At 38.9% G+C, this 12203-nt stretch overlaps 1 protein-coding gene across 1 annotated transcript in view; it reads left to right on the forward strand.

Annotated features, from left to right (window-relative positions):
• The window catches only part of LMBRD1 (LMBR1 domain containing 1), a 132665-nt gene that overhangs the window by 90792 nt on the left and 29670 nt on the right, over window positions 1-12203 (forward strand). Inside the window, exons 10-12 of the mRNA XM_020897090.2 lie at window positions 10308-10372; window positions 10724-10826; window positions 11366-11470. Coding sequence (XP_020752749.2) covers window positions 10308-10372; window positions 10724-10826; window positions 11366-11470 — 273 coding nt within the window. The remainder of the gene's footprint in view (window positions 1-10307; window positions 10373-10723; window positions 10827-11365; window positions 11471-12203) is intronic.

A 12203-nucleotide genomic window follows, 5' to 3' on the forward strand; every position in this document is an offset into this window, starting at 1 on the left:
GATCAGTTCTGGTATAACTTTTTGAAGAACCTACTATTTTCCAGTGACTATACCATTTTACATGCCCATGAGCAATACACAAGGGTTCTAATTTATCCATATCATTGTCAACACTTATTTTCCTTTGTTTTGATAATAGCCAACCTTATGCTTGTGAAGTGATATCTCATTATGCTTTTCATTTGCATTTCATTTGATTATTGACATTGAGCATCTTCTCATTAGACTGTTGGCTCTGTATGTTTACTTTGGAGAAATGCTTATTCAAGTTTCATTTTTAATATTCTGAATACTTCTTATCAGATACATGATTTGTAAATATTCTCCTATTCTTGGCTTGTGTTTTCACTCTGTTGATAGTGTCTTTTGATATACAGATTTTTAATTTTGATGATGTCCAATGCATTTTCTTCTTTTGTTACCTGTGTTCTTGTGTCATATCCAAAAAATAATTACCATATCCAATGCCATGAAGATTTTTTTCCTTACAGTTTAATAGTTTTAGCTCTTACATTTAGATCTTTGATTTATTTTGAGGTATTTGTATATGGTGAAGGGTAACAGTCTGATTCATTTTTTTGCATGAGGTTGTCTTCTTCCCAGCATTATGCTTTTAAAAGACTGTTCTTTCCCCATTCAGTGACCTTGGTCCCCTTGTCAAAGATCATTTGAACATATGTGTGAGCATTCATCTCTGGAGTCTTTTCCACTGGCTATATGTCTGTCTTTATGCCAGTACCATACTGTTTTGGTTGCTGTGGCTTTGTAGTAAATTTTGAAATAGGGAAGCATGAGTCCTGTAACTTTGTTGTTCTTTTTCAAGATTGTTTTGACTATTCAGGGTTCCTTGAAATTCCATATGAATTTTAGGATGGGTTTTTCTGTTTCTGCAAAAAAAAAAAAAAAAAGTCATTGTGATTTTGGTAGGGATTGAATTGTATCTGTAGAACATTTTCAGTAGTATTGTCATTTTTAGTGTATTAAGTCATATTAAACCATAAGTATGAGCCAACTTTACATTTGTTTATGTCTCATTAAATTTCTTTCAGCAATGTTTTGTTGTGGGGGAGAAAGAAATTTTTTTCTATCCTTCTCGATTCTTCTCTCTGGTCTAAGAATTAAATTGACATGACACAGGTTAACAGGAGAATTTCATACAAAAATTTGATAACATGCATACACTGAAGAAACCCAGGAGAACTGAATAAATTCTTAGTCTTAGGAACTAGACAGTGCTTCAGCAATATGCTTGGGGGCTATTTTAAACAACAAAATTGCCAGAAAGTACAGAAAGTACAAAAATGCAAAGAATGAAGCAGTAAATAGTCCACTTACAGGATACTTGTTTATAGTAAGAGAGCTGAGACAAGAATGCAGAGTATTGCCTGGTTCAACCTCAGCTGGGAATGTGAGCATCAGGGACTTATTACCTCTTTGCATGTATCTGCAAGGACTTCCCAAGCAGCACACTGGTAAAGTATCTGCCTGCCAACACAGAAGATGCAGGTTCAGTCCCTGTCAGGAAGATCCCCTGGAGTAAGAAATGGCAACTCATTCCAACATTCTTGCCTGAAAACTTCGATGGACAGAAGTAGTCTGGTGGGCTACAGTCCATGGGCACAAAGAGTTGGACACGGCTGAGAGACTGAGCGCACATGCACAGCGTGTCTTCAAAGGACCGCCGAGAGCCATCTGTGTTGATTTTAAGGCCATAAATAAGTTTTAGTGGGCAGTAGGTTTATAAATGCAGAATCTGCAAATGAGAATCAACTACTTATAAGTAAAAGCAACAATAAAAAACCTCCCAAATCCAGCAAGTTTTCTCTCTAGCTCTTACTACAAAACTCTGTGTTAAACAGACAATCTGGGAAAATTCTGGTAGAGAGAAGAGGAAATTTGGAGATGAGCCTATGATTGATCTTAAACCCCCAATCTTAGGTGAAATAAGCCAATCACCAAAAGACAAATACTGTATAATTCAACTTTTAAGAGGTAGCTGGAGAACCCTGGTGGTTCTCCAAGGGTTGTGGGGCAGGAGGTCTAGGGAGTTGTTTAATGGGTACAGGGTTCCAGTTTCGCAAAGTGGAAAGAGTTCTGGAGATAGGTTGCAGAACAGTGTGAGTGAATTTAATACAACTAAACTGCACACTTAAAAATGTTTGAGATGGTAAATTTTATGTTTGTATTTTGCCACTATTTAAAAAGCAAGAAAACAGACATGGCAAAAAAATCAGATGGAAATAGAGTTCAACTCAGGGGAAAATGGGAGGAAAATACACTTAGTTTTAGAAATGAAAACAAATGTATGGTGTGTCCAAAAGAGAATAGGATCAAACAAAATTTAGTAAGAGGGAGTGTTTGAAGAAAGGCAGAAGGATAACCAAGAGAAGAAAAATACGATGAAGTAAAAAGAATCAGGAAACGAGTATTGAAATGGAAGAGAAAGAAAAACTACATATGTGTAGTGGTTTCCATACAGTGGCAAAACAAAACAAATTAGCAGACTATTTAAAGGTATAATACCTCACCCAAAAAAAAACCCTAAAATAAATAGACATGAATCCACATGTCATGAATACTCTATTTCATGAATAGACAGGAAATAGCCAATTTGTATCCAGAAAAATTTGTGTGTAATTTCCTGTTAAAACTGACTTCAAATATAAAGAAAATCCTCAAGATTCCCAAGCAAAATGATCAGCTCATGAGGGAAACATTATTAGACTTAGACTTCTCAAGAAACATACAAAGCTAGGCAGGAATGGAAGAACATTAAAAAAAAGAATTTCAATGAAAATGTATGAACTGTCAACTGAAAAAAAACGCACAATGTGAGTTGTGAGCTAAGTGTTATTGGGGGCAAAATGAAGACCAGTCTCGGAGACAGCTCCTCAGGTAGCTCTGAGGAACTGCTCAGAAGAGGTGAGGAAAAGTCAGTGTTATCTATGATTTTAGTGAAGGGGTGCATGCAGGCAGGCACACATGTTGGCAGAAGGTTATTGCTAGTCATGAGGAGCAGAAGTCAACATTAATGATTTTAGTGCTGGATATGACTCGTTGGAAAAGACCCTGATGCTGGGAGGGATTGGGGGCAGGAGGAGAAGGGGACAACAGAGGATGAGATGGCTGGATGGCATCACCGACTCGATGGACATGAGTTTATGGACAGGGAGGCCTGGCGTGCTGTGATTCATGGGGTCGCAAAGAGTCGGACACGACTGAGTGACTGAACTGAACTGAATGAAGAGATGCAGGAATCAGGCTCATACAATTGTCTCCTGAAAATACCTAACTCCCTGAAGGCCTGTTCTGCCTGTTTTCCTGGGTCACAGAGTGCCTCACTCCTGATCTCCACCCGAAGCCTTCTCAGGGGTTGTCAAAGGTAGGCAGCTGCAGTGGTTTGTGACTTAGTCCTTGCAGAGACTGATGGCAAGTGCCCAGTTTTAGTTGGCAGAACCAAGGAATTTGTATTTAGCCAAAATATCCTTTAGAAAAACAGTTTTTAAACATTTAAGAACTCAGGGGATTCTGTACCCCTGAGCTCTTGTTGAGAAATCCCCAGTTGCCAAGTTCTGGCCTATTAAAAGGTGTTAAGGTAAACATCAGCAAAAGGACCATATTGAACATTTAGTATTGTGTGAAGAGAAGGTGTGGGCTGCGGCAGAGAGTGAAGCACAAACATATGAGCCAAGGAATAGGAATAATTAAGGGAGAGAAAGAAAATAGAATTTCTCATAGATTACTGTGTAGGCAGTAGGTGGGAGTTGAACACATAAGAACCAAAACATTGTTTCGTAAAGGCGTGAATAAGAACATGGGGGCTAGGAGCACTTGAAAATTCAAGTACACGAACAAAAATATAAACTTTCTTAACACAAAAGGACTAAAAATCCAGGAGCAAGGAATTCATATTAGCTGGAGAAAGAAATGCAGGAAATACATACATTGTTATCAAACAAGATATTTTCTAAACTAAATGTGTTAGTCATAATAGTAAATATGAATGGCACTTCCCTCTGGTCCAGTGGTTAAGACTCTGTGCTCCCAATGCAGGCGGCGCAGGTTTGATAACTAGTCAGGGAGCTGGCTCCCACATGCCACAGCTGAAGGTTTCACATGCCCCACCCAAGATCAAAGATCCGAGTCCTGCCACCAAGACCCAGTGCAGTCGGATACATAAAGACAGAGAAGCTCCATGGCTAGAGTCGGAAAGGTGTAGTCAAGTGTGAGCAAGAGACACTCAGAACTGAGCTGCTGTTACTGACTGAAGATGGAGGGAATGTGAAGAGGGACGCACACAGCCTCGGGGACTGAGAGGCTCCCAGCCGACAGCCAGCAAAGAGGCGAAGGTCTCAGCTCTTACCCTCAAGGAGCTTTATCTTGTTCCTCAGACTTGATCATCTCAATTGATTCATCTTGAAGTTCAATGGTTCTTTTCTCCTGACCAGTCAAATCTGCTGAACGTTTCATTTTGTTTTCTAATGAGCTATTTGTTTCAATTACTGCATTTTTCATCTTGAGAAATTCTGTCTCTTTGTTGATATTCTGTATTCAGTGAGACATTGTTTTCAATTTGTTTTAGTTCTTAAGAAACGCTTTTCTTTAGTTCTTCTAGTTCAGTTCAGTCACTAAGTTGTGTCTGACTCTTTGCGACCCCATGAATTGCAGCACGCCAGGCCTCCCTGTCCATCACCAACTCCCAGAGTTTACTCAAACTCATGTCCATTGAGTTGGTGATGCCATCCAACCATCTCATCCTCTGTCGTCCCCTTCTCCTCCTACCTTCGATCTTTCCCATCATCAGGGTCTTTTCCAAATGAGTCAGTTCTTCGCATCAGGTGGCCAAAGTTTTGGAGTTTCAGCTTCAACATCAGTCCTTCTAATGAATATTCAGGACTGATTTCCTTTAGGATGGACTGGTTGGATCTCCTTGCAGTCCAAGGGACTCTCAAGAGTCTTCTCCAGTACTACAGTTCAAAAGTATCAATTTTCTGGCTCTCAGCTTTCTTTATAGTCCAACTCTCACATCCATACATGACTACTGGAAAAACCATAACCTTGAGAAGATGGGCCTTTGTTAGTGATGTCTCTGCTTTTTTCTTTTTTTATGTCTGCTTTTTAATATGCTGTCTAGGTTGCTCATAACTTTTCTTCCAGGGAGTAAGTTTCTTTTAAGTTCATGGCTGCAGTCACCATCTGCAGTGATTTTGGAGACCCCCAAAATAAAGTCTGCCACTGTTTCCATTGTTTCCCCATTAATTTGCCATGAAGTGATGGGACCAGATGCCATGATTTTAGTTTTCTGAATGTTGAGTTCTAAGCCAACTTTTTCACTCTCCTCTTTCACTTTTATCAAGAGGCTTTTTAGTTCCTCTTCAATTTCTGCCATAAGGGTGGTGTCATCTGCATATCTGAGGTTACTGATATTTCTCCCGGCAATCTTGTTTCCAGCTTGTGCTTCATCCAGCCCAGTGTTTCTCATGTTGTACTCTGCATATAAGTTAAATAAGCAGGGTGACAATATACAGGCTTGATGCACTCCTTTTCCTATTTGGAAACAGTCTGTTGTTCCATGTCCAGTTCTAACTGGTGCTCCTTGACCTGCAAAGAGATTTCTCAAGAGGCAGGTCAGGTGGTCTGGTATTCCCATCTCTTTCAGAATTTGCCACAGTTATTGTGATCCACACAGTCAAAGGCTTTGGATAGTCAATAAAGCAGAAATAGATGTTTTTCTGGAACTCTCTTGCTTTTTCACTGATCCAGTGGATGTTGGCAATTTGATCTCTGGTTCCTCTACCTTTTTGAAAACCAGCTTGAACGTCTGGAAGTTCTTGGTTCATGTATTGTTGAAACCTGGCTTGGCGAATTTTGAGCATTACTTTACTAATGTGTGCTGCTGGCAAGTCGCTTCAGTCGTGTCCGACTCTGTGCGACCCCATAGACGGCAGCCCACCAAGCTCCACCGTCCCTAGAATTCTCCAGGCAAGAATACTGGAGTGGGTTGCCATTTCCTTCTCCAATGCATGAAAGTGAAAAGTGAAAGTGAAGTCACTCAGTTGTGTCCGACTCCTAGCGACCCCATGGACTGCAGCCTACCAGGTTCCTCTGTCCATGCGATTTTTGAGGCAAGAGTACTGGAGTGGGTTGCCATTGCCTTCTCCACTAGTTCGTGAGATGAGTGCAATTGTGCGGTAGTTTGAGCATTCTTTGGCATTGCCTTTCTTTGGGATTGGATGAAAATTGACCTTTTCCAGTCCCGTGGCCACTGCTGAGTTTTCTGAATTTGCTGGCATATTGAGTGCAGTATTTTTCACAGCATTATCTTTTAGCATTTGACATAGTTCAACTGGAATTCCATCACCTCCACTAGCTTTGTTCATGGTGATGCTTCCTAAGGCCCACTTGACTTCACATTCTAGGATGTCTGGCTCTAGGTGAGTGATCATAGCATCATGATTATCTGGGTCGTGAAGATCTTTTTTTTGTACAGTTCTTCTGTGTATTCTTGCCACCTCTTCTTAATATCTTCTGCTTCTGTTAGGTCTGTACCATTTCTGTCCTTTATTGAGCTCATCTTTGCATGAAATGTTCCCTTGATATCTCTAATTTTCTTGAAGAGATCTCTAGTCTTTCCCATTCTGTTGTTTTCCTCTGTTTCTTTCCATTGATCACTGAGGAAAGCTTTCTTATCTCTCCTTTATATTCTTTGGAACTCTGCATTCAAATGGGTATATCTTTCCTTTTCTCCTTTGCTTTTTGCTTCTCTTCTTTTCACAGCTATGTGTAAGGCCTCTTCAGACAGCCATTTTGCTTTTTGCATTTCTTTTTCTTAGCTATGGTCTTGCTCCCTGTCTCTGTACAATGTCATGAACCTCCATCCACAGTTCATCAGGCACTCTATCAGATCTAGTCCCTTAAACCTATTTGTCACTTCCACTGTATAATCGTTAGGGATTTGATTTAGGTCATACCTGAATGGTCTAGTGGTTTTCCCTACTTTCTTTAATGTAAGTCTGAATTTGGCAATAAGGAGTTCATGATCTGAGCCACACATATTTAAAATAGTGGCTTTAAAGTTTTTGTCTTGTAAGTTCAACGTCCTCAAGGACTTCCTCAACTACAGTGCCTATTGATTATTTTTCCTTCTCTGTATTAGCCATACTCTTTTGCTGCTTTGCATGTCTCTTCTGTTTATTGTTTTTAGTTAAAACCTGGGCGATTTTAAGTCGCAAAATGCAGCAGCTCTGGAGATTAGATTCTCCCCGGATCTGCTGTTATCATCTTTCGTTGTTTGTGTAGTGACTTGTGCATGCTGTGAAGTTGTCTTCTTTGTTGTTGCAGTTACTGGAGTCTCTGCCTGGTTGGTTTAGTTAATTATTGACACAGATTTTCTTAAACACCTAGAATCCGTAAGTCTCCCAGTCTTGCTGAGGGGCCGTATGTGAGTGCAGACGTAACTTCAGCACTCAGGGGATGCACTTACACCGCTACCTTAGCCCACACTCTTGCTCTTGCAGACAGAACCTCAGGGTCGACCAGAGTTAGCACTTAGGTCTCTCCTGTCTTTTGAGCATGCACAGGGCCTTCTTCATTCCCGGGAATATATAGTAACTTTTCAGAGCCCCTGTGGACATCTCATTCCTTACGTTTCCATTTTAATCTTTGGTCAGTTTATTTTTTGCCTGATATTGACTAGCTCTTATGGCCATGAAGTTCAGTGCTTCCTGGGAAAAAGGAATTCTTGCACTTTATGAGCTCCATTTCAGGCCAAACACAGTCTTGCAAGTGGGATCTTCCATGTACCTACCAGGCAGGTCAGGTAACGGCAATTCTCTGGGAAGGAGACCAAAAGTGCCCCAGCCACTTCTGCTTTCTCAGGTGGCTGCCCAGCTTACAGAGAGGAAGGGTTGGTACTGGAGCAAATCTGAATGCCAGTGTTCTGTGCCATTACCAAGAGTCAGCTGTTTTCCTTAAATAAATGCCCCTGGATTGTTGAATGCTTCTGGTTCATTTTCAGTGTTGAAAAAGTTGATTCTGACAATTTATGCCGGTTTTTAAATTGCTTTTTAAGAGGAAAGGATTTTCAGAGATTCCTACTCTGTTACTTTTACTGGTGTCATCTCTCTGGCTTAATTGTTTTTTCAAAATTGATATCATAGCTAGTGTGGAATATGTAGCATTTAGGTCATCCCAAGGTGGTCACCACTGACTTGATCCTGTAAGTACTACTAACTTAAGTCCTTATATTTAAATATATATAGTTTCCTTGGTCTTTATAAAACATTTATCTTTTCAATATTTTTCTTTGTTTTGTTAAGTAGCTATGGTTAAACAGTCTTAACTCTGATTCATTCATCTCAATTGCTTGGGAATGTAGTGAAGGGTTTTCTTCTCTTTCCCTTCTCCACAGTGGGCGTCCAGGCAGGGCATGCTGATTTCTCCTGCTCTCTGTCTGTTGCTTTGCTGCTCGCTGGCAGTTGGTGCTAGTACTACCTCCTGCTACAAGCTATTTGCTATCAACAGGCTGCTGAGAAACAGTATGTTTCCTCAGTGTATGGATGTTGGCTTCAGTTCTCCTGGGTATCAAATACAGTGCTCAAACCTGGTAGAAAAAATTGTGTATGCTCCTTTATTTCTGCTACTAATAATCTTCTGTTACTATAAAGGAGTCACTTCAAACTTACAATGAAACATTTTAGAATAAATGCTCATGTGAAATCCCAGTATGTAAAATGGATATATGCAGCATATTTTGAATGATGGCTATAGCCTTTTTGGTCCTCTTGCCAAGCTGCTTCCAGTAAGCTCTAAAGGTACTCTTTCAGAACCAAAGAATTCCCTAGAACACAACCCTAAGATTTATTTCCAGATTTATCTTTCTATGCTGGGTAGGATAATGTGTTGTTATTCTACTTTTCTTTTATCATATCAGAATTCTAAAATATTCTTCAATGATCATGTGAAATAAGATGAAAAATCTCCCTAACATTCATAATATTTTCCATCTATTTCTGTCAATTCCAGGCAAAGGAAAAGCCAAAATAGTTCAGTTCAGTTCAATCGCTCAGTCGTGTCCAACTCTTTGTGACCCGACGGACTGCAGCACGCCAGGCCTCCCTGTCTATCACCAACTCCCGGAGCTTACTCAAACTCATGTCCATTGAGTTGGTGATGCCATCCAACCATCTCATCCTCTGTTGTCCCCTTTTCCTCCCGCCTTCAATCTTTCCCAGCATCAGGGTCTTTTCCAATGAGTCGGTTCTTCCTATCACGTGGCCAAAGTTTTGGAGTTTCAGCTCCAACATCAGTCCTTCCAGTGAATATTCAGGACTGATTTCCTTTAAGATGGACTGGTTGGATCTCCTTGCAGTCCAAGGGAATCTTGAGAGTCCCAAACATAGATTTCATCATTTTTATTCTGCAATTTTATTCCTTAGGGACACAGTTCCATTGTTTTCCTTGTATACAGCTCATACATATTCTTCATGTCTCATACATATCCATTCACACTGTCAAGTTCATGCGTAGAGTATGAGGAAGTATATTCCATTGATTACAGTACTTAGCACATTTTTCCACAGAGTTAGTGACATTTTCCTCAGTGCTGTTATACTCTATTTCAAAAATATTACCAGCAATATAGATTTTTCTAAAGCTGTGGTATAATTTATTTATAAGATATAAGCTGTTGACCCATGAACAACGTGGTTTGAATTGCTCAGGTCCACTTACACAGGGTCACTTTTCTGTAGCCCATGATACGGCATTCTGTCATCCACAGTTGGGGGACTGTGTGGATATGGAGGAACTGCGTGTGCAGAGGGCTGACAATGAGCTCTACACAGGTTTTTGACATGTAGAGGGTTGTCCAAGAGTCAGCTGTATATCTCATTACTTCTGTGAGAAAATGTTACAAGTTCTTTAACAACAGGTTAATATAACTTGATGAGTTTCTTGGTTTTGGTTTTCTGTCTATGTGTACTAGTCTTAATATAGTTTTCAGTTAACTTCTTGTATTTGAATATAAGTCAACATGAACTTTTATTTGACCTAGCAAAGAGTCTCATTTGTTTATTTACCAATGAAGACTTTAAATGCTTTTTCTCTTCTGTGTATTTGTTCTCAGATAGTCTCATAATGAAAATTTAGTGACATATGCCTAGGATTATAGACTAAAATGTATTTTTAGGTCATTTTTTAGATCATTTTCACATGGTACCGACTCATGGAGCATAATGGTTTTGTACTTTTAATATCAACTTTTACAAGTATATTTTAATGATTTTTTTTTTTTTTTTTGCTTTTAGATCATTTGGGGAATATTTTTCATCTTTGTTGCATTGCTGTTTGTAATTTCTCTCTTCCTGTCAAAGTAAGTACAGTAGACACATTTTCTAAAGCACTTACACATTTCCTGTGATACTATACATTTTCCATGCTGAATTCCATTAATGTAGCCTATTCATCTTAAGTAGCTATTTTACTTGAACTGTTCTACAGCATTAACTCAAAGAATGACTAAAAAGGCCCAATAATAGACAGTATTCTTTGGTTTATATCAATTGAACAATATCTGTAAGATATTTAAGTGATGTTTGATTTGTTATTCATGGTTTTCTTGGACTCAGTTGAATGTACATGCTTAAGTTGTGATGTTATTCTTTCTGAATTAACTGAAAATGTGATGGTATAATATGTAAATTCACTATATACTTTGTTATAGCTTGGATAAAGCTCTTCATTCAGCTGGAATAGATTCTGGTTTCATAATTTTTGGAGCTAACCTGAGTAACCCACTGAATATGCTTTTGCCTTTACTACAAACTGTAAGTAAAAAAAAAAAAATCATTTTATACTTTAGCAAACACACTGTCAAATTATTATGTTGACAAACCTGTTAATGGTTGGCAATATATGCTTGGGCTGTCTGTTGATTTGGCTTTTTATTTATATATAACTTCTACGTTGATATGTTGTTCTAAAAATTATTGTATTGGTGTATTACTGAATCTTTAAGTTATGTATTATTTTAATTGGGGATACATTTAAACTTAAGGTGCACTTTTTCAAGCATTTTCTGATTTTGCCTTTTAATAAAGTCTTTTATTCCATATATAAATGTAGTTTTTAGTTTATTATAGGGTTTTTGTTAGGATAATAATATTGAACAATTTGGTAGTAGTTTGGTAGTTTGCTTCTTAGAGGTTATTTATTTATTTATTTGTATTATCATAGTAGCCTGATCAGGGTTTGATATTTTAAACATTGCCAAATATGCATAATGAAGTTTCACTTAATTGTATTCAATGCATGACTCCTGGAGCCCTTATTGTTTGTGTATTAAGTTTACTTTTATTTTTTTCAGGTGTTCCCTCTTGATTATATTCTTATAACAATTATTATTATGTACTTTATTTTTACTTCAATGGCGGGGATTCGAAATATTGGCATATGGTTCTTTTGGATTAGAGTGAGTATATGTTATAATAGTTTTTAATTTTTTTCTATCATTTTGTATATAACCTCCATTATTGCAAATTATGTTAGGTTTATAATACAGAAGTTATAAATATCTTGATACCAAAATGGTGGAAGTCATAGCCTTTTCACTTCATGTTAACATAAAAGCGCTCTTTGTCCAGAGCGTGCATGCTCAGTTGTGTTCAGCTCTTTGTAACTTCATATACTGTAGCTCGCAAGTCTCCTCCTTCCATGGGATTATCCCAGCATGAGTACTGGAGTGGGCTGCCATTTCCTCTTTCAGGGGATCTTCCTGACCCAAGGATCGAACCTGCATCTCCTGCACTGGCAGGTGGATTCTTTACTGCTGAGTCACCTGGGAAGCCCCTTTGTCTCAAGCAGCAGTTCTTAAATGGGGCAGTTTTGCCCTCCTGGTGTATTTGGCAAGGTCTGCAGATGTTTTCAGTTGTCACAACTAGGAAGCACTGCTGGTGTCCACTGCTGGGTGGAGACCAGGGAATCAGGTCAATGTCCTGTATTGCACAGGCAGCCCCGCAACAAAGACTTACTTATCCAGCCCAAATGTCGGTGGTGCTGAGGCTGAGAAGCCGTGGTTTAGAAGTTCTGTTATTTTCCTTGTGTTTGGCTGTAGCGCAACTGCATTGCAGCATAACTGGATACACTATAGTTTGAAAGATGGCCCTGCCACTGGGAGTGAAAGATTCCTGTGCCATTGGAGAAAG

This window comes from Odocoileus virginianus, chromosome 19, assembly GCF_023699985.2.
Source record: "Odocoileus virginianus isolate 20LAN1187 ecotype Illinois chromosome 19, Ovbor_1.2, whole genome shotgun sequence".
Taxonomy (NCBI): Eukaryota; Metazoa; Chordata; class Mammalia; order Artiodactyla; family Cervidae; genus Odocoileus; species Odocoileus virginianus.